At 38.9% G+C, this 20,806-nt stretch overlaps 1 protein-coding gene across 1 annotated transcript in view; it reads right to left on the bottom strand.

Moving 5' to 3' along the window:
• L3MBTL4 (L3MBTL histone methyl-lysine binding protein 4) overlaps positions 1 to 20,806 on the bottom strand; it is a 329,281-nt gene that overhangs the window by 213,492 nt on the left and 94,983 nt on the right. Inside the window, exon 11 of the mRNA XM_033087485.1 lies at positions 20,619 to 20,729. Coding sequence (XP_032943376.1) covers positions 20,619 to 20,729 — 111 coding nt within the window. The remainder of the gene's footprint in view (positions 1 to 20,618; positions 20,730 to 20,806) is intronic.

Here is a 20,806-nt window from a genome sequence, read left to right as displayed (position 1 = left end):
AAGAAGATCTGGAGATAACACTGAGGAGCAAAGAGCACATTTCTCTCTCCTCCAGACTCCACAGGGCCCCCATGGGAGAGGGCTGCAGAAGAGGCAGTGTTCTCAGGGGAACCAGATTTTGTCTGAAGTAGAAAAGTGAAGGAAATGTTTAGGAAAGAGATTACAGAGGGCACAAGGCAATGACTGGGGACTAGGAGTGGGGGCAAGTTGAGAGGTAACCTGGGAGTCTGGGCTTCTTGATCAAACTGCCATAAACAGGAATAAAGGGCACAGTCCCTGGTGGAATCAAAGGAGTGGGAAGTGGCAAGGCTAGGGGCTTGGGGGTTGGTGACAGTGGGTACTGGGCCTTCTTTTTGGCTTCTTAGATGAAAGTGAGGCTGAGCGGGGAGGCTGGTCATACTCCCAGCATATGAAACACTCCTGAATGTAATTAAATACTCTATTACAATTCACTGTACGGCCTCTAACTCCTGCTGTTTGCCCCAAGCACACCAGGGAATAACAAGGACAAATGAGCCTTTCAAACTTGGGCGAACATATAAGAAAGCCCAGCTGGAGCTTGCAGGGGTCACTGCAGTATTTTCTGAGATGAAGGAGAGAGGAGGTAGACCTCATAAAACATCCTCCAGCCAAGGTTTCCAAAACTAAGGAGAGGGGAAAAGGTTTGAGCCTATTTAAATTCTTCCCAATGGAAAAAAAAATCAAAGAAATTCTGCAGTTTTAACTTTTAAGAATTTTTAGGCACCAGTGAGTGTTGGACTTCCAATATAAAGTGATCAGCTTCACACTTTACTGAAATTAGTAGCACACTTACCTACACTGCCACCAAAATAAGTCAATATTTCATAATTCAGCTAAGGGAAGTGACTCAGAGAGGGAAGCCGAATGAGCCCGCTCTCCTGAACAGGGCTGGTGATGGTCACAGCAGCCCACCTGCCACTGAAAACCGGCCAAACTGCCATATTTGAAATAAATGCCACATGTAAGCTGTTAAATGCCACCACCATAGTCATCTTTGCTGTTTCTTTTAAAAATATTTTTTTCAGTAAAGTGACAACTATGGCACCATAGTTAGTACCAATTTATAAAGCAAGCACAGTGGGAAGTGGCCCATTTAATTAATTATAGCCCAGGTAGTATGCAGTCTAAACAATGGCATACTTCACAATTAGCCCAGCAAAACCGGAGCATCTAACAAAAAGGTCTCTCTTCCCCACTCTATGCGCTGTACTCCTTAACTTGGAATTGCCAAGCCACAGAGAGTGCCTAAGGATCAGTAAGGAAAACAAGCCCTCAGCACCTTGTCCTTCCTGGGTAAGAACCAGAAATCTGCAATGAAGATGCAGCAGACACAGGCGATAGAGAGAGCTACAGAGGAACCCCAGTCTCCATCCAGCACTAAAGAGCCCTGCCTGTGTGGGCATGTCAGAGGCTCCCCCACTGCCGAGGCTCCTCACTGCAGGGCAGGAGAAACAGCTGAGTTCTTCCGAAACAGACCCACATAGAAGCCAAGTTCTGCCTCTTGCTAGCCAAGTAACCTTGAGCATGATACTCATACAGCCTGACTTTCAACGTCCTCACACACAGAATGAGGCTAATTATGCCCAGCTTACCTAAGTGCAAGTTCTCCTATTACTTGTAATGTGTGAAAGTGCCTAATGTAGAGCAGGCATTAGTTAATAGGGATCGTGGATGATGATATTATCACGTAATGATGCAAAAAGAGAAATAACTGGAAGTGACAGTGACAGCAGGGTGGGGACAATACAATTCATCAGGAGACCATGATCTGAGGTTCTAGGTGAGCAACAATCATTGCCTGTTCTGGCACTGACAGCAAACCCGCCTGGGCTGCGCTAGGAGATCCGGACCCTCAGCTGTGGGTGGTCCAAAGAAGGGAGGCAGGTTCACACCCCATCCCCTGGTTGTGTGGAAGTGCCCTAGTACCTCTGCACTCGGGATACGGGGCATCAATATCTCACCCCTTACTAGGCACTGGATCAGTTTCCTGTATAATTACTTGGTAAAGCTAAGAGCTGACGGATTTGTCAGGGTTTTCTGTTGGGTGTTAGAGCTCCCGTGGCTGAGAGCAGCTGTGGTGTATCATGTGACATAATTCCACGTGGGGCACACGCTCTGGGATGAATCAATGTCTTACAAGGCTTCGACTATCTGAGGAACGTCAACACAAATGTATGCAGACAATAAACTCAGGAAAGCCTCACCCAAAATTTTGCAGTTAAAAATGGCAGAAATTTATTTTTATTATGAAGACATTATTTAGGGATAAAATATTTCATTGCTGAGGGAAAAACATTCTTAAAATTCCACACGATCTCTGCTCCTGCTCAGTTTAATTTCTGCAGATGCCTATTGCTTATCTGATTGGCCTTATTAGCAATTCCATAAAGGCTGGTTCTCCTGTGTTAGCAAAATAAAACGGAATTTGAAACAACTCTTTGCAAACCAACCGAGAGCAGACAACATAATAATATGTTTTTGGACATGGCCAGTCAGCAGATGAGAAGCTGTGCAGGCAAAGGACACCAGAGAAAGGCCAGTGTCAGCCACTTGGGACCGAAAAAGAGGCTTTGTTTATACCATCCAGAATGGTTGAAGCACACCACTAATCATCAGAGAAATGCAAATAAAAACCACAATGAGATATCACCTCACCCCAGTCAGAATGGCTATCATCAACAAGACAAATAGTAGCAAGTGTTGGAGAGGCTGTGGATAAAAAGGAACCCTCATCCACTGTTGGTGGGAATGCAGACTGGTGCAGCCGCTATGGAAGGCAGTGTGGAGGTTCCTCAAAAAATTACGAATAGAATTACCATATGACCCAGCAATCTCTCTCCTGGGTATCTACCCAAAAAATCGGAAAACATCTACACATAAACACACATGTGCTCCAATGTTCACTGCAGCTTTGTTTACGGTGGCCAAGACATGGAAACAACCAAAATGTCCTTCGATAGATGAATGGATAAAGAAGTTGTGGTATATATACACAATGGAATACTATTCGGCGGTAAGAAAAGATGATATAGGAACATTTGTGACAACATGGATGGATCTTGAGGGTATAATGCTAAGTAAGCAAAATAAGTCAGACAGAAAAAGCAGAGAACCGTATGATTTCACTGATATGTGGTATATAAACCAAAAACAACAAAAGAACAAGACAAACAAATGAGAAACAAAAACTCATAGACACAGACAATAGTTTAGTGGTTACCAGAGGGTAAGGGGGGTAGGGGGTGGGAGATGAGGGTAAAGGGGATCAAATATATGGTGATGGAAGGAGAACTGACTCTGGGTGGTGAACACACAATGGGATTTATAGATGATGTAATACAGAATTGTACACCTGACATCTATGTAATTTTACTAACATTTGTCACCCCAATAAATTAAAAAAAAAAAAAAAAAGAATGGTTGAAGCACCAGGACTTTCTTCACCAAAGATAACTCGCAACAGCTGTTTTTATGCCTGGTTTTCTAGCTTTATCTGTAAGTTTCTCAGGGCCCTGCTTGACCTTGCCTTTGGGTAGACTTTTTGATTTTTGAAGGGATTCCTTAAGGAATATTTATTAATGTTCTTCTGATGCAAGTGAGATAAATCCAGAGCTAACTGTAGCACAGGGTAAAAGCGGGGAGGGGCAGAATTTATTGGCTCACTGAAATGGGAGGTCTGGTGAGCAGACCTGGTGACAAGCATTGCTGAGTCCAAGGTCTCGAACAGCATTGTCATTCTTCCTCCTGCTCCCTAACTCCCTTTTCCTTCAGATCTTTCTTTCTCTGTATCTCTCTCCAGACCTTTGTCTTTGTCTCCCACCTCTCCTTCACAGTGAGGCTACTAACTTTTCTTCCTGAAAATGGCTTTCTCCACTTAGATGTGGCAAAGCCACCAGCTGTTCCATCCTCACATCATCCCAGCACAGTGCCCCCATGGCATCAGTCTTCCCTGCTGCCTGATCATGGGGAGGGTTCTGATGGGCTCAACAGCCAACCCCTAGACCCATCGTCATGGCCAGGATTCAGGGTCCTCTGAGTGAAGGCAGCATCGGAGCTCTGCCTTCCTTCCTTCCAACACTTTGGAGGGTGGCAGTGATAGCAAATGAATTCATAACTGTAGAAATGTGGGTCTGATAGGAGCATCTATTACCAAGCGCAGGTCAGACGAGCTCAGGTCCAGGGCGCCATGGCCTTATTTCCTTCTCCACTTACCTATTTCCAATGACTCTTAATTCAGCCTGTGTCTTCAATCCCTCTTTCTTCAATGCTACATGATCTCTTAAGCTAATCTAAATACTGCTTTCATCTTTCCTTAGTCTGTCTTTGCAGGTATTTTACTGCTGATGAAAAATCATAATATTCATAGTAGATACATCTTCACATCGAAAATATGAGGAACAAAACTTGAATGTAACATAAGCCCTGCACCAAATCTTACCTCAGAGCTGAAACCACTCACACTTGACGTTAATACAGCAGTTACTTTGTCCACATGATCTTTTTCATTTCCCTACCTGCTAATCTGATTTACTCCATTTATAATAAGATGTCTGATATTTATCAGGGAAAGATAAAATACTAATTCAACAAGAAAGTCTGTACTACTCTCAATATACTTCAATTATTCTAATTGTATTAAGATTTCAATCTAACAGAGTCTTTTACCTTATTTCTGTTTCTTATGTCATATTCTGACTGCTGGTTATATAATAAATATTTTTAAAGAAATGAATAACCATGGGCCAAAAAACATTAGTTTCTATTGTTTTTATCCTCATGTATTCCTTGGTCTGTTTCTCACTTGCAGCCCACCTACTTTGAGCTTCACCAAATTCAAGGCCACCCCCCCCAAAAAAAAAAAAAAAAAAAAAATAACCACAACAACAAAAAAACACCTAAATTCTAAAATTCCACAAATCAGTCAAAATTGAAAAAAAAATGACCATGGGTTGTAAGAAGTATGACATAAATGTCTCTCAGCCTTTTTAAAGTGGACAGTGTACCCACTGTTAAGCTAACAAGGAATTTAAATTTTGAGAAGGCTGCACTGGTCACGTGTAGTACTGGAGAATAATTATTAAATTGCTGAACTGTAGACATATCCTCTTACTCTGGTGAAGCAGTATCTATTTATTATGATGTTCACAAACCTGAAAATATATTTTATAGTAGAAATAGAAAGGTCAATTTAAATATTTAGATAATTTTCAAGCTTAAAAATTAATCACTGAGAAATTATTGATTTTGCCTAGTGTTTAACCAGTTTCTCTCCTCTCATCTGAATTATATTTTTAGTTTCCAAAGGGGAAAAAAAATCTGTTCAACTTTCTAAGCTTGTGATATTCGTTAGTAAGAGACAGCAGAAAGTCAACTTGTGTCTGACCTTCAGACAGAAGTTGACAGAGAAGATGCAGTGATAAAGTATGGAAGATCCCACATCTAATACAGGGCCAGCTTCCTGGGGCAGCTAATCTGTCCCTCCACCCAGGAGGGGCCTTCTGTAGGGGGACTACTTGCTGCTGAATGCCCGAGAGCTACACCAGCCAATACCACAGTCACTGCCCACATGTGGCTATTTCCATTTAAAGTAATCAAACTTAACTAAAATTAAAAATTCAGTCCCTCAGCCACACTCACCACATTTCAAATGTTCCACAGTCACATGTAGCCAATGTCTTCCAAACTGAAGAGAGCAGAGAGAGAGAACATTTCTATCACTCTGGAAGGTTCCATTGGACAGCACTACCCTGGAAGATTTGATTTGGGCCTATTGGTAGTAAATAGGAACACAATTTACCACGTGGACAAGAGGGCACTTAGGTCTTGACAAAGGACACTAAGCCCTGTAGCCATGAGATGGGAGGAATGGCAGGATAGAGGAAGGTTTCAGTCATATTCTTCACAGCCCTAAGCAGAATGGGGAATCTGAAGGACAAGGGGTAGACACTTGGGGTCACAGGGGGACCTCTATGACCTTATTCTTGAATATATGTAGTTTTTAGAGGCAACTAAAATGGAAACATTAAAATGAGCTTCAACAGAAGGGAAGCATTGTTCTAGTAGATCACTGGCTCATGGGTAGTAATAGATAAATTATAATTAATTGTCAGAACAAAAAGTGTGTCTCTGGGCTCTCATTGCAATACTTGAGCCTCAAGGCAACTAAAGAGCTTCAGAGTGTGTGGCAGCAAGGCAGCAGGCAGGAAAGCCAGCAGAGTGAAGGACAATGCTCCTGCAGGAGGAACTGCCTCAGAAGCTACCGATGGAGCCCCAAAGACAGCAAGGAGTGGTGAACAGGGCACCAGGGAATATGTTGAGGTCAAGGATGAAAGTTTCCTGAAGGGAGCACAAAGCTGCCATGGTGTAAAATTGTTTGTTCATTCAGGAATCTTGATGCAAATAAGAAATGATCAGTGTGGAGCACAGCGAATGAGAAGACGTAACAATATTTTGTAGTTATTGAGAGGCCATGCTGATACGCTGATGGAGGGACACCTGGATACTTGGGTGCAGACTGTCAGAGGAACTTGCCTTCTGGGCTGGGAAGCTGAGAGATTAACTTGGGTTTCTGTATGGAAAGGCTTAAGCCAAGTGAAGTGAGTCACCCTCAAAAAGCAATGTGGACCCTTCATGCTGCTGGCAGTTTTTGACATTAAAGTTACATTTATTTTAAGAGAAGGAGGTTATTATTACTAGAAAATCACTGGCGACCATTACTATTCAGAATTCCAACCATGTATTATCCATTATATATCCATCACCATTCCACAGTCCCACTGTCATAGGTTATTAGTATAATCGCCCCGTAACGGGCTTTGCTTCTTGGACACTGTTATAACTGCCATGCTTCACTATGTCAATATTCCAAGAGACAAAGCATCATGTACACTGAAATAATGCCTGATTTCAAATGTCATATCATTCTTAGGCATGCTGATAGCTACCATGTTGCTTATTAAAGGTATATTAGTAATACAAAAGCACCAATTAATCCAATTTTGTGTGTAGTTAATGTACATTTGTTTTGATAAGTATAATAATCCTTCATAAACAGCAGTTTACTGCCAGTAAACAACCTATCGGTACATTTGTATTGACAACTCACATTCATTCGTTCAGCAAGTATTTATTCAGCACTCTTGAAATGCTAGGTATTACTCTGTAGGTACTGGGGATATTAAGAGCACCTGGATAATCAAGAGAGAAAACGGCTTTTTCCATTAGCTTATATTCTAGTGTCAAAACAGATGACGAAGAAACAAATAAATACTTAATCATAAACATAAGATAACCAAAGTTCTACGATTAAAATTAAATTTATGTTTGAGGAGAGTGAACTGCTTTAGATCGGAGCAGAGATAATGTTCCTATTGCACCAAGTGAAACATCTGAGTGTGTTCAGACATGGATAGGAAGGTGGATTTGGACTTAGAGATATGAACAATTTTACTTTACATTTCTTCTATCTCCCCAGTGAATGAAAAGCAAGGTTATGAGAGGAAAATAAGAAGGGTGTGAGGAGAGAGGATGTGTGGAGCAGTCTTCTTGGAGAACGGGAACGTTAACTAGTTTGTGAAATGCGGTACAATTATAAGCATGGACTTAGAGTTCCTTTGGATATTTGTGGAAAAACAATTAAAGTTAGATCTTTCTGACTGGCTTTTTGTTTTTTTTCCAGCCACAGGATTCAATTTGGCCTCATTCACAAGTTTATAAACAGGCAACTATTTGAGAAGGAGCAAGAATTACATTTCCAGGGAAGTCAGGGACTACAAAAGGACGCTTAAAGCAGAAGGAAAAAGACAACCCACTCGGAAAGAGGAACACAGTTAGGCAGCACTTGAGGTAAAAAGACAATATCTGCTTCACTGAAGGTTGTTGATGCCAAATCTCTGAAGTCAGCCCACAAAACTATTGATTTTGAATGGCCCTAAAAGTATCTCCATGTGGCTCCCATGTACAAATACTGTACATATTTTCTTTAGACTTCCCTGTCCATTTATATATTTGGTACATTCATATAAAATGAAGACAACTTTCCACACAGTAGAAAAAGACATATCTGCTGACATCGCAAAGCAAAGCTTTGCTGAAAAAACCACAAAAACTAGAATTCTATTTCCCTGATTCTATCACACATATCCCTTAACCCACCCCTGTTCCACAGTTCAGTGATTATGAAATCAAGATGCACCTTACAATCAATTTTAAGAATTTTGCCAGCTGACAATTATAGAAGACAATAATGAGACGGCTGTCACTGTCCACTTGGGTTTTGAGTGTAGTCAATTCTCCAAACTAAATTCAAAAGCAGAAGAGAGTAGGATGTGACCCACTCATGTAAAGTTGAGAATGAAGTATCATTTTCAACTTAAAAGAGAAATTGTTCAAACTAAGTCAAAAGGCATTGGCTAAATCCTGGTATTTTTCTCTTTCTCTCCATATTTTGCAGTTGTCTCTAAATGGTGATACAGTGTAGAGTAAGGCAGGAAGGAGGAGTAAGTTCAGCGCAGATTATGCAGGATGTAGTAGGGCATGGCAAAAGTGTTTGTTCATTTATGTGTTTGTTTATTTATTTATTTATTTATTTATTTATTTATTTATTTATTTAATCGAAATGCAATAGGAAGACACTGAAGGGTGCAGGCAAGAGAGTCATGTGGTCCCATCCACACTTTAAAGATCACTTTGGCATATTTGTGTAGTGTGGATTGACAGGGTCTCAAGCAGATGCAGAGACCAGCTAGGAGGTAACTAGGGGTTCAGGTGAGACATGAAGCTGGCTTTCATTAGGGTGACTGTTATGGAGACGGAGAGAGGTAAAAAGACTAGGGATGTAGTGTTTGGAGCGAGAACCAATAGAATATGGTGGTTGACTAGATGAGGTTGTTCTAAGATGAGTAGATTTTAGGAATGACTCCCAGATGTCTGGTCTGAACTATATGGTGGACAAAGCTAACCTTTATTAAGTTGATGCCTAGAGAAAAAACAGGTTTGGGTCTGTGTATTGAGGACTTCAGTCTGGGACTTATTAACAGAAAACATGCAAAAGGTGTCAAGTAACAGTTAAATATGATTCTGGAGCTCTGGGGAGAGGCCATGGCCATAGACACAGATGTGAGAGTTATTAGCAAATAGAGTTATTAGCAAAAGGTAGTGACAACCAAGGGCACTTAGGAAGATAGACCCAAGTAGAGGTTCTCAGCCCAGGCAGAGATTTAAATTCACCGGGGGGAACTTACAAACTACCATGAATGATGGGCAACTTAAATACACGGTCAGGCTTCAGAGCCACCAGTGTAGACAGTAAAAGACAAAAGGACACGGTCTTGGCCAACAGATTAAGGAGAGAAGCAAATGAGAAGACTCCAAAGAAGCAAAGAGGCAGAGGAGAAGTAAGCAAATGAAATTGCATACAACCTGCAATAATAACCCTACATCCCCCAAAAAGCAGAGAACAGACAGGGGAACACTGATCACATCACCAGGAAACCAAAGACCCCGTGCTGGCCTGCCTCTCAGCCTCTGACATGAAGGCCTGCATAGGACACCAAATTAGGGAGCACACATTTCAAGGAGTCAATTTGTAGACTTAAGTTTTCTTACAACAGCGTCGTAGGTGGGAGGGCTCCCCAGAGAACCAGTCAGATCTTGATGATTTTGATATTTGCTGAATTCAGAGCTAAAAGCAGCCACTGGTGCCAGACTCCATGTGGAGGGTGGCATGACTATTTGCCTCCTCTACTCATGTAGAGAAAGGTATTAAAAACCAGGACAGCAGACAAGCAGACCACCTTGCCGGAGTCCTAAGCAAACATTCCTTGTTCATGTTTGAGAAGGAACCAGGTGGGGCTTCGGTTGAAATGCAGATTCTGACTCAGCAGGTTGGGGATGAGGCCCGAGACTCTCCGTTTCTCCAAGGTGATGATGAATCTGCCTTCTGCTGCTCTAGAAACCCCTCACCTATACTAAATTGTTGAAATGCCACATCCAGTTCTGCCCTGAATCCAGCAGGTGGAATCTCATCCAAATACTGTCAGCCGTGCCTCTTTCTGGTCTGTGCCTGGCCTGCCTCCCAGATCATCGACCTGTACACTGGGGCTGTCGTCCTGCCCAACCGGCACCTCTGGGCCCATCTTCGGTTTCACCTTGATTTATTCCATTTGGTTCTACAACCCTGAGACAGGAGTCCATCTTATGAATGTACAGGATGTATACAACCCTTCTTTTTCTATCAACAGGCCCCTTTGGGGTTGGGGGAAGCCGATCCCCGTGAATGTGGCCTGGTCTCATTGTTTCTGTGGCCCAGTGCTGGTTCTGCCAAGGAAGCAAGGACACACACACACTCCGCAGAGTCCTGGGGTAGGAGGTGCAGGGACTAAGCCTCTAGGAAGTAATAGCAGGAAAAGAATATCCATAGCAACTGCTTAAGCTGTAGATTCAGTTCCCTCTTTCCCACAGCTAAGCCCTGTTGGCTCCTACAGCCACACAAGTCCCATGAGTCCTCTGCATACAGGTCAAAATGATAGGGTAGGTAGAAAAGTAGAGATGAGCGGAGAAGGAACTGGCCCCGGTTAGGAGGCCCCTTGCAGCTGCTCCTACCTGGGTGAAGAGCTCTTGTAGCTGCCCTTATTTGGGGCACAAACATCTTGCTTAGTCAGTAAGATATTGAGAACAAGATATGTCATTAGAAGAAGGAAAAATGCTGGAGAGAGAGAGAAACCATCCTGCTCATCAAAATATACATACATCCAGTTTCTCAAGACCATTTTTAATGAGCTTCTCAAATGAATCACGAGAGATTAACAGGTTCATGCTTATGCTCTGAGAAATAACCTCGAGAACCAGAGGGGAAGATGGGACATCTCAGCAGAGAAAGAGAAAGATAACAGAGAGGGAGGGAGGGAGATAAAAACCCATAGAGATAAAAACCCTCACACAAGAGAGGCTGCTTCCCTCTTGGGTCAGCCTGCTCCATGTCTCACAGTGTACTTGCTTTTACTAATAAATTTCTTGCTGTCCAATGCTGCACAAACTCTGCCTGTTGACTGAGTTCTTTCTTTCAAGAAGACAAGAGTCTAGGTACAATGTCATTCCCGGCAACACCAATACAGATCTTGCATAGACCACCTGCCCAAGGGGCTTACAATTTAAACTATACACACACACACACACACACACACACACACACACACACACACACACAGAGGGTGCCAAAAAGATGTATACACATATTAAGAAAGGAAAAAACTGTGTTAAAATTGTAATACTCAATATATACCGATAACAAAAGATAAATAGAAGTCATGCATATACATTTTTTGGCACTCCCCATATATATATACATATATATATATATATATGTATATATATATATACACACACACACACACATACACACACTCCCAGTATGCACACACACACACCACGCATGTATACATACACACATAATAAAACAGATTAAATTTGAAGTCTCCTTTGTCTCTACATGATAGTAAATAAAGGCATTTGGTGTTTGGAAATGCAAATAAAACAAGGCATGTTATATACTTTTTCTAACAGAAGAAAAACTGTTCTTCCTAAGAAGCCATCTGCCCCTCCTCATCGTTGCTCACAGAGCTCCCTGCATGTGCAATGAAACTTTACAGCACTTGATGGTTTGTTCCATCCAGTATATGATGATCTGTGATTTCAGCTATCTCCACAACTAGATTGTGAGGGCTGGTTCCAAGTGTTAATCTCCTCCTAGGGCTCACAGCTCCTGGAATAGCCTTCTCTATCCTAGGAGTACAGTAAATAAAAGCTGTTCATTACATAGTAGGCCTTATCTCTTACACCTTTTTTTAATGAATATCTTAACTTTACTTAATACTACTTCAGGAGGCTCCCAAAGACGTCCATATCCTAAACCCTGAAACCTGTGAAAATGTTACCTTACAAGACAAGAGGGGTTTTGCAGGTGTGACTAAGTTAATGATCCTGAGATAGGGGAAATTATCCTGGTTTTCTGGCGCATCCAAAGTAATTACAGTGGTCTTTATTAGTGGGAGGCAGGGATGTCAGAGAGAGGTTTGAAGATGCTACACTGCTGCTGGCTTTGAACATGGAGAAAGGGATAGAGGCAGCCTCCAGAAGCTGGACAAGTCCAGGCAACGTAGTCTCCCCCAGAGCTTCCAAAAGGAACACAAGGATTCCAAAAGGATTTCAGGGGGCTCCCTGAAATCTTGATCTTAACCAAGGTGGTACTTGTCACCTAGAGAACTGTAACACAAAAAATGGATTATTTTCAGCCACTAAATTTGTGGTAATTTATTACAGTAGCAAAAGGGAAATGATACAACTATATTTTGGAAATAAATTAATCTGGTGTAAGAATCTACTTGTTTCCTTCTCATAGAAGAATCTCCTTTCCCTGAGTCTATCACCCTTTCTTATATCACAAGAACTGACAGATTGTGGAACGAGGGGGAAATGTATCCATTATCTTGCCTTGTCAGTTTATCCTGGGGTGTTTTCATTCCCTTATTTATTTTTGATAGATATTCTTCCAGTGGTAAAAATCGAGTGCCTATACAGCAGGATGTGAGAAAAAGAGATGATGTTCAGCACAAGTAGCTAGTACCAGTATTAGTGAGGGCATTTGGAATGTCAAAACCACAGCTGGTCAGAAATAGCACACTGCTGTTCAGGAACACAACAGAGAACGTGTATGTCTCTCCAAGCCTAAGACAAATCCAGCAGACTCTTTTGTTTGTTCTGAAGGAAGACAGTGCGTCCATGTTGCACAATCTGACAGAAGGTCCAGGAAATAAGAGGCTTCCTTACCACAGCAAGCAAGGCTCTCAGACTTTTTGAGTAAATCTAAAGCTTTGAATGAAGTGACAAGAGTATAGAGAATGAAGGGCCTTTAATTAACTTAAGATTTCTTAGTCTAAAATCAGATCCTTACTCAAAAGTCCATTAACTCTTGAAACAAATATAATCTAGAATTTGTATTCACATGTAAGTACGTTTTGCAGCAGAGCAATCTGCATTCCTCAGACACTCAAAGAAATACATAACCCTAAAATAAAGGTTAAGAACAACTAGTCCTACATCATCATCTTTTATTTAAGAAATTTCTACACAGACAGTGTTCTGCATGGAAAACTGTGAAATGTTCTATTCCTATTCCATCTAGCTTATGACTAAGCCGATGCCTCTAGCCAAATAATCACACGTCAGGATCTCATTAGATCGCACAAGTCAGGCTTGTAAGAGGAGGGCTGGGTGAGGATTACCTAAAGAGTGTCAGCAGTGGCTCCAGACGGGGGTATCTGATTCATCACTAAGGCAGTTCTTCACTGCTGTGCTGTTGGGCATATGTGTCTGTACTGGATATACTGACTTTAATAAAAATGGAAAAGGTAAGTCTTCACTTACAGTTCTTGGAGAATACAACTCTAGTGCTACAGAAGACTACTCTGTGAAAGACTATACATCATTTAGGGTATATAGTCATTCAGTGTGTATGACTACATACACACTGAAATTAAATGAATAAATGGTAAACAATTAATACTAGGAATATATATATATATATATATATATATATATATATATATATTTATTTATTTATTTATTTTACATCTAGAAGCTGTTGATTACATGGTTAGTCTTATGTCTTCTATCTCTTTTTATGAATATCTAAAACTTATCTAAACCCAAATTGAAAATTAAATATAAATGTAGTTCAGTTCCAAAAATCAAATAGGAAAAATAAGGCAAGGATACAAAACTACATATACTAAAGGTAACACCTTAACAAGTTCATCTCATAATCTAATCAGTATAGTGTATCTATGAACACAGGAACTGGTAAATTATAGCCCACAGGCCAAATAGGGCCCTAGCACCTGTTTTGGTCCATCCCATAAGCTAAACATGGTTTTTACATTTTCAAATGGCTTTTTTGAAAAAAAAAGAAAAAAGTTAATGTTAAAACATTTTTCAAATGTTTTTTGAAAAAAAATTACAAGAAGAATATTTCATGACACATGAAAATTATATGGAATTCAAATTTCAGTGTCCACAAATAAAGTTTTATAGAAACACAGACATACACTTCTGTTCACATATTGTTTATATTATAGTTGCTTTTGCTCAAAACCACAGAGCTGAGCAGCAGAGACCACATCGCCCACAAAGGCTGAAATATTTACTCTCTGGCCCTTTATTAAAAAAAAAGATGCTACCCTATGGGGTAAGAGCTCAGGCTGAAGAACCAGACCTGGTTCCCACCTGGTTTGACCACTCAGGAGTTGCATGACCTTGGGTAAGTTGCTTAAGCTGTCTGCACCTGTTTCCTCACCTGTATCTATCATATAGAGTTGCTGTGTGTATTAACAGAGCAAGAAAATGTAAAGCATGTCAACAATAGCATGTTGGCACCATATTCAAATTAGCCATCAGTGATATTGTTATTGTTGTTTGTTTTTACCATAATCACACCAATGCACCTTTACCAGGTAGAGCATTCTACCTGCTACAACTTGTCTGAAAATCATGGTTGACACTAATTCATAGTTTCACCGACTCTAAAAATTATCTTTCCATTATTTGGTCATAATGTTTTAGAAAACTGTCCCAGTCTCCTTCCCTCAAGAAGATAGTCATCAATCATTGTGGCACTATAATGACCATTAATGAAAAGTTTAGCTCACAGGACAGTCATTTTTAATGTTAGTATCTTGTCTTATCTTCTTATTTCAAAAACTATTTTCAAAGATACATCCTGGTTAGAGAGAGTGGCAAGTAAAACGATATAGTCCAGATTCTGCTCCCTTTTTGACAGATAATTAAACTAGGACTCACAGGGGTCAAGTGACGTTCTCTAAACACAGCAATCCATAATTAAAGTGAGTACTCACTGACTTGTATTTGGACTTGCTTTGCACTAATCCTGCAGGTTTTTCAAACAAAAACTTTAAACTTATTAGTCTGACCTAAAATTCAAAATAGTTTCTAGTCATACAAGTAGACAACTTACTATGACAATTTGTCTTGGTCATGATGTTCTTACCCTGTTTCCCTGAAAATAAGACCTAGCCGGACCACCAGCTCTAATGTCTTTTGGAGCAAAAATTAATATAAGACCGGATATTATAGTATATTATATTATATTATATTATATAAGACTCAGTCTTATAGAACAATAAAATAAGACCGGATCTTATATTAATTTTTGCTCCAAAATATGCATTATAGCTGATAGTGCAGCTAGGTCTTATTTTCAGGGAAACACGGTATTTCACTTAGAAATGCCACAAATACATCCAGTTAATGCATTAAATATGAAAAGACTTGCTGAAGAGACCAATTTATTAATGATTCAAAAGAACTTGCTAAAGCATCTATTTGGAATTCATTTATAATTCATTTCACAGCTTAGCTGTGGTTCCCACTGGGCAAATATTTATCAAATATTACTGTTTTAAGTCCTTCCTTTATATTTATTTGTAGAAGAATACATTTTTTCCCAAATAAAGGCTAAACTCCCTAAAAGCATCCACCTGTCTATTGTAATTTGATGTGCATTTTCTGAAAAGGTGACAGTAATGGACTTTCAGATATAAGAGAGTACACTGTGCAACCAAACAAAAGAATAAGTATTACACAAAATAACTGGCTATAAGTTGAACAAAATATGCACTGAGTACATCATAAATATTTATTAGGGAGCAACCATGGTAATTAATAAACACACTAATCAACACTAGGGGAATATAGTATCTTAAAACCCTGCCATGGCAAGAAAAACTTCACAACTCACCTATCAATGAACCATACACGACCAAATTAACATTTTTGGTGTGAACATCAGAATAGCTGGCTTGACCAGTACCAGTGGATTTATGAGAGCGAAACTGTAGAATATCTTGAGTGAAGCTACCTCTGCCCCACTCTCCAACACTGAAAATTTATAGTCTCGAATTCCAATGGCTTATCCCAGCTACAGGGTAATTGCTAAAATGAGCACTGGCTTTGGAGTTAGAAATATCTCAGTTTAAACACAGCTCTTCCACTACTCATTGTGAAACCTTGGTAAAACTACTTAAATTCTCCATGCCAACTGTAAAGAAGAAACAATACCCATATATAAAAGTTGTTGTGTCACTAGATTTATTGTGGTGATCATTTCATAATAGACACAAATATCAAATCATCATATTGTACACCTGAAACTAATACAATGTTATATGTCAATTGTATCTCAAAAAAAAAAAAAACAAATTAAAATAAAAAGAGCTGTGAAGATAAAGTTGCAATATATATCATACTTAGCTAAATATCTGGAACAAAGTCAACATTCAGTAAGTGGTCGTCTTACTCTACTATTACTACTTCTGTGAATTTTGAGACTCATAGCACCACATCCGCTACTGGTACTACTTCTACTACTGCAACCATGAAGCAACACTCACTGCATCCCACTCCTCTTGGCCAAGATATTATTAGGGGTCACATGTAAACTATAAAAATTCAGATTATTTGGCTATAAACACATAAGGCCCATTGGGACAGCTAAAATTAAAAAGAAATAAAAACAAACAATAGCAAATGTTGATGAGGATGTGGAGAAATTGGAACCTTCATATGCTGCTAGTAGAAATGTAAAATGGCTCAGTAACTTTGGAAAATATTTTCGCAGTTCTTCAAAATGTTAATGAGTTACCATATACTCAGCAATTCCACTCTTAGATATATACCCAAGAGAAATGAAAACATGCATCCACACAAAAATGTACACAAATGTTCATAGCAGCATTTTTAAAATAGCCATAAAGTAGAAACAACCCAAATGTCTGTCAACAATGAATGGATAAACAAATATGGTACAAGCATACAGTGGAAAACTATTTAGAAATAAAAAGGAATGAAGTATTGATATATGCTACAACATGGATGAACCTTGAAAATATTATTCTGAATGAAAGAAGCCAGATACAAAAGGTCCCACATTATATGATTCCATTTATATGAAATGTTCAGAATAGCAAATCCTTAGAGAAAACATATAGACTAGTGATTGCCAGGCTCTGGGGGTAGGGGTGGGGGGGTACGTGTAAAATGGGGAATGATTTCTAATGGGTACGAGCTTTCTTTTTGGGGGGATGAAAATGTAAACTTAGATAGTGGTGATGGTTGCACAACTCTGGGAATATACTCAAAACCAATGAATTTTATAGTGTTTGAATTATAACTCAAAAAAACTGTTATAAAAATAGAACTAATCAAGCACATAAGGACAACTGCATAATTGGGGAGTGCCAGAAAGGACTAAGTCAGTTTTTACTGGATGGGCTGTGCTCTGCGAGGGAGTGCCATTACCACACACAAACCTGCAGGTAGGACCAGCAATGTGGCCCAGCACAAAAGACAAAGTAGGGTGGGGTTACAAGTGAACTGTACTCCCCATCCTAGACATCTTCTCTCCCACTCTGAAGTCGGAAATTTATGATAAAAATTAGAACATAATGGTAGAGGAAGTAAGAAAACTATAAGCTGTAGAGTTGAAAACGTCTGTTTGAAAGCCAGGGTTTAAAACTTGGTTCCTCTGTATACTAGCTTGTGACCTCGGACCAATTACTTAACCTCTCTGGTCTTCACTTTCCTCATCTATAAAATGGGTATAGTACCTATAGGTCACATGGGTGCTGTGGGATACACTATGAATGTAAAGCCCTTAGAAAAGTGTCTGAAAAAACTAAGAGCTATCATCGTCATCATCACCATTGCTAATATCATAATGTGCGACAGACTGACTCTACTCTCAGCAAACACCGCATGCCGCACAACCACAGCTGCTCAGATTAGCATTCCCCAGGAGAATTCCAATCAAACTCTGTTTTGTTCACCAAGGAGTGTGGGCTTGTTCCTTGTCTATCTACCGATGACAGGGACTTCCAGGAGGCCCCTTCATTAACAGAAACAAAGGCACGCAGGGAAAGCAGCACAGGGCATTTACACTGACGATAACAGCAGTTACACTGAAGTACCTAGAGAGCGTCAGGCCCGGTTTCAGGTATTTTACATATATTACTTCATTGAATGGTTAACACAAGCTTACAAGGTATGCATTATTCACCCTATCACTTTACCAATAAGGAAAGTTCAAGTAAGTTGAGTGACCACCAAGTTAATAACAGTTAAATAAGAGTCAGAGCTGGAATTCAAACCCAGGTCGGTATATCCTGTGGCATTTTCCAGTATATTATGTTGAATTAGATTTCCAATGAAAGAGTAATTAGAAAAGAAATTAAGAATGAGGGAAGGGAAAAAAAAAAGAGTGAGGGAAGGAAAAAAAAAATTGACTAACACAATTATTTTACACATTCAAATAACACTATGCCAAAGTACATTCAATGTCATTCACTCGTTCATTCATTCGCAAGTGTATCAAAAATCTATTATGTGTCAGTGATAAAAATACTGACTTTCAAAGAGAAAATTACAGAATAATATGACCAACACATAATGAAGGACTAGAGGAATGTACTGGACAAAAAGATCAAGAAAGCAACTGGCAAGGGTAGCCGCATCCACTACCTCTAATCTCCTTAAACAAGAATTCAGAGAAAAAAACCTGACACTCATTTTCCTTGCCTTTATTTCTCTGGGAACTCTAATGAATGGAAATTTAAGCCATCCTGCTAAATATTTATAGTTTGTTTCCATTCAGAAAACTGCTGGCCCACAGAAAATCTTTTCCCATCTTCCTCATGGGGCAGGACAAGCATTTGCCCAAGTGCAGGACTGACTAGGGGAGGGTGGAGAGGAATGGGCTGCAGGAAGTCAGAGGCTGTTTGTGAGACCTGAGTATTTCACAAGCCCCAAGGCATTTCCATCCATTCCAGATTGATATATTCCGACACACTAAATGGTATGGAGAAGCAATTCATTTCACATTTTATGAAGCACTATTCCACAGGCTAGAGAGTGTAACTTGCATAAACACATCTTAATTAAGCCCTAAAATCTTAGAGGGATTTCCATTATGCCCAAACCACAAAGGTAACACTTATAGTTCTAATCCTTTCGAGGTACCAGATACCTTTCAACTCTTTTCCTCTAATAACGGAAAAAGCAAATATCACTGAAGGAAAAGAATAAGGACAAAATACATGGGATATTTCTTTGGAAAGATCAGCTATATTCTTGGAGATGTAAAAAGAGCAATGCTGAGATTGCAAATAAGAAATAAACTAAGTTCACTTCAGGAGCTAAAGTTTTTCAAATGATATTTTAAAGTGATATGATAATCCAATTTGATCATGTAACCAGCTGGCAACAAACATACAATTGGATACTACAGTATGTGTCTTACAAGAAAATTGTCAATTAATGCTAAATAAGATTTCATGTACTACGAAGATTGAGGTTTTCCTATAAATGCATAATTTCATAATGAAAGTTAAACAAGAATTCAGAGAAAAAAGCCTGAAGCTCATTTCAATGACAAAAGATTAGTGAATTTATAAAGTAATTATGATATCCAAAAGTTATTCCCATGGTAGTTACCAGCACAGTAAACAATAAAAAGCCACAAATAGATAAGAATTTAAGCAATATACTTAAAATTAAATTTAAAATAAAGGATTAAGAACAAGGTATGTGGAAGAAAATACCTATAACATATTATCCTGAAAAGTGTTTAACATAGTTATTGTTTTCATTTCTCAGAAGAATAATGGGCATTGCCAGTATCTGTTCTTGATAATCTACGGCCAAGCCAAATACTTATCTCTACATTTTACTAAAATTTATGTACCGATTATTCTCTTTGATATAATTTAAAATGGCTTTCAAAGTCGGCATATAGCAAATAAGATTTCTTTTACATTATATCAAGCTATATATCAAACTTAAATACACCTTTCTTGATAGTGTATATTAAAATTAGTTGACCTCAATATTTTTATTATTATGGAATAAAACTGTCCTAGGGTGGAAAATAATTTTTGAACTGTGATATTTATTGAATTCCACACTGTTTTTCAGTTCTCTGTATAAAAAAAAAATGAAAAGCTTTCATTTTAGGAAAATTTCATTTTGAAGATGTACGTATTTTTATAAAAAATAGATGTCACCACAAGGACAGCATATCAAATCTTTACTTCAAAATCTAACGTTTTGTTTTAGCTACAATGACTCAAGTGTTTTTATTTATTAATTTATTTGTGATGTGATAAAGAATAGTAGAAAACAAACAATAGTTCTTGACAAGCTGTTAAATAACAACAATTTCAAGAAAAATTCTATGCCAACAAAAATAAGCTTAAAAAAAAGAAAAAAACTTACAAAGTCTAAATAGTAAATCTAAACAGAAATGTGTATGAGAATCCTTCTCAAAGTAAGTTGTGTCAAATATATAAATTTTGCATATCACAGATACTTCAGCTGAAAATCTCTCTACCTCAATACATGGGACTAGAAATGAAGTCAGTTTAAGGTTTTTTACTTCTACTGGGCCAAGAAATCAGAGCCTCTGTAATCAGCATGGCAGAAAACATGGGGGGAAATGCCAATAGAATAACATAATAATCTAAAACATGTACCTTTATTCTTTGGTCATCAACATCTATTATCGTAGCAACACGAATTAACCTAGGATTTCGTTTATCCACAACTTCAAGTTTCATATTCGGCAGAAAACCATGAGGCAACCGCTGTAACATGACAATTGCAACAAGTCATACAAAATTCAACAATTCAGTTATGCTATTAGATTTTTTTCTAAAATACT

Source organism: Rhinolophus ferrumequinum, chromosome 19 (genome assembly GCF_004115265.2).
Source record: "Rhinolophus ferrumequinum isolate MPI-CBG mRhiFer1 chromosome 19, mRhiFer1_v1.p, whole genome shotgun sequence".
NCBI lineage: Eukaryota > Metazoa > Chordata > Mammalia > Chiroptera > Rhinolophidae > Rhinolophus > Rhinolophus ferrumequinum.
Note: the sequence above shows the minus strand (reverse complement) of the source record. Positions and strands in the feature narration are given on the sequence as shown.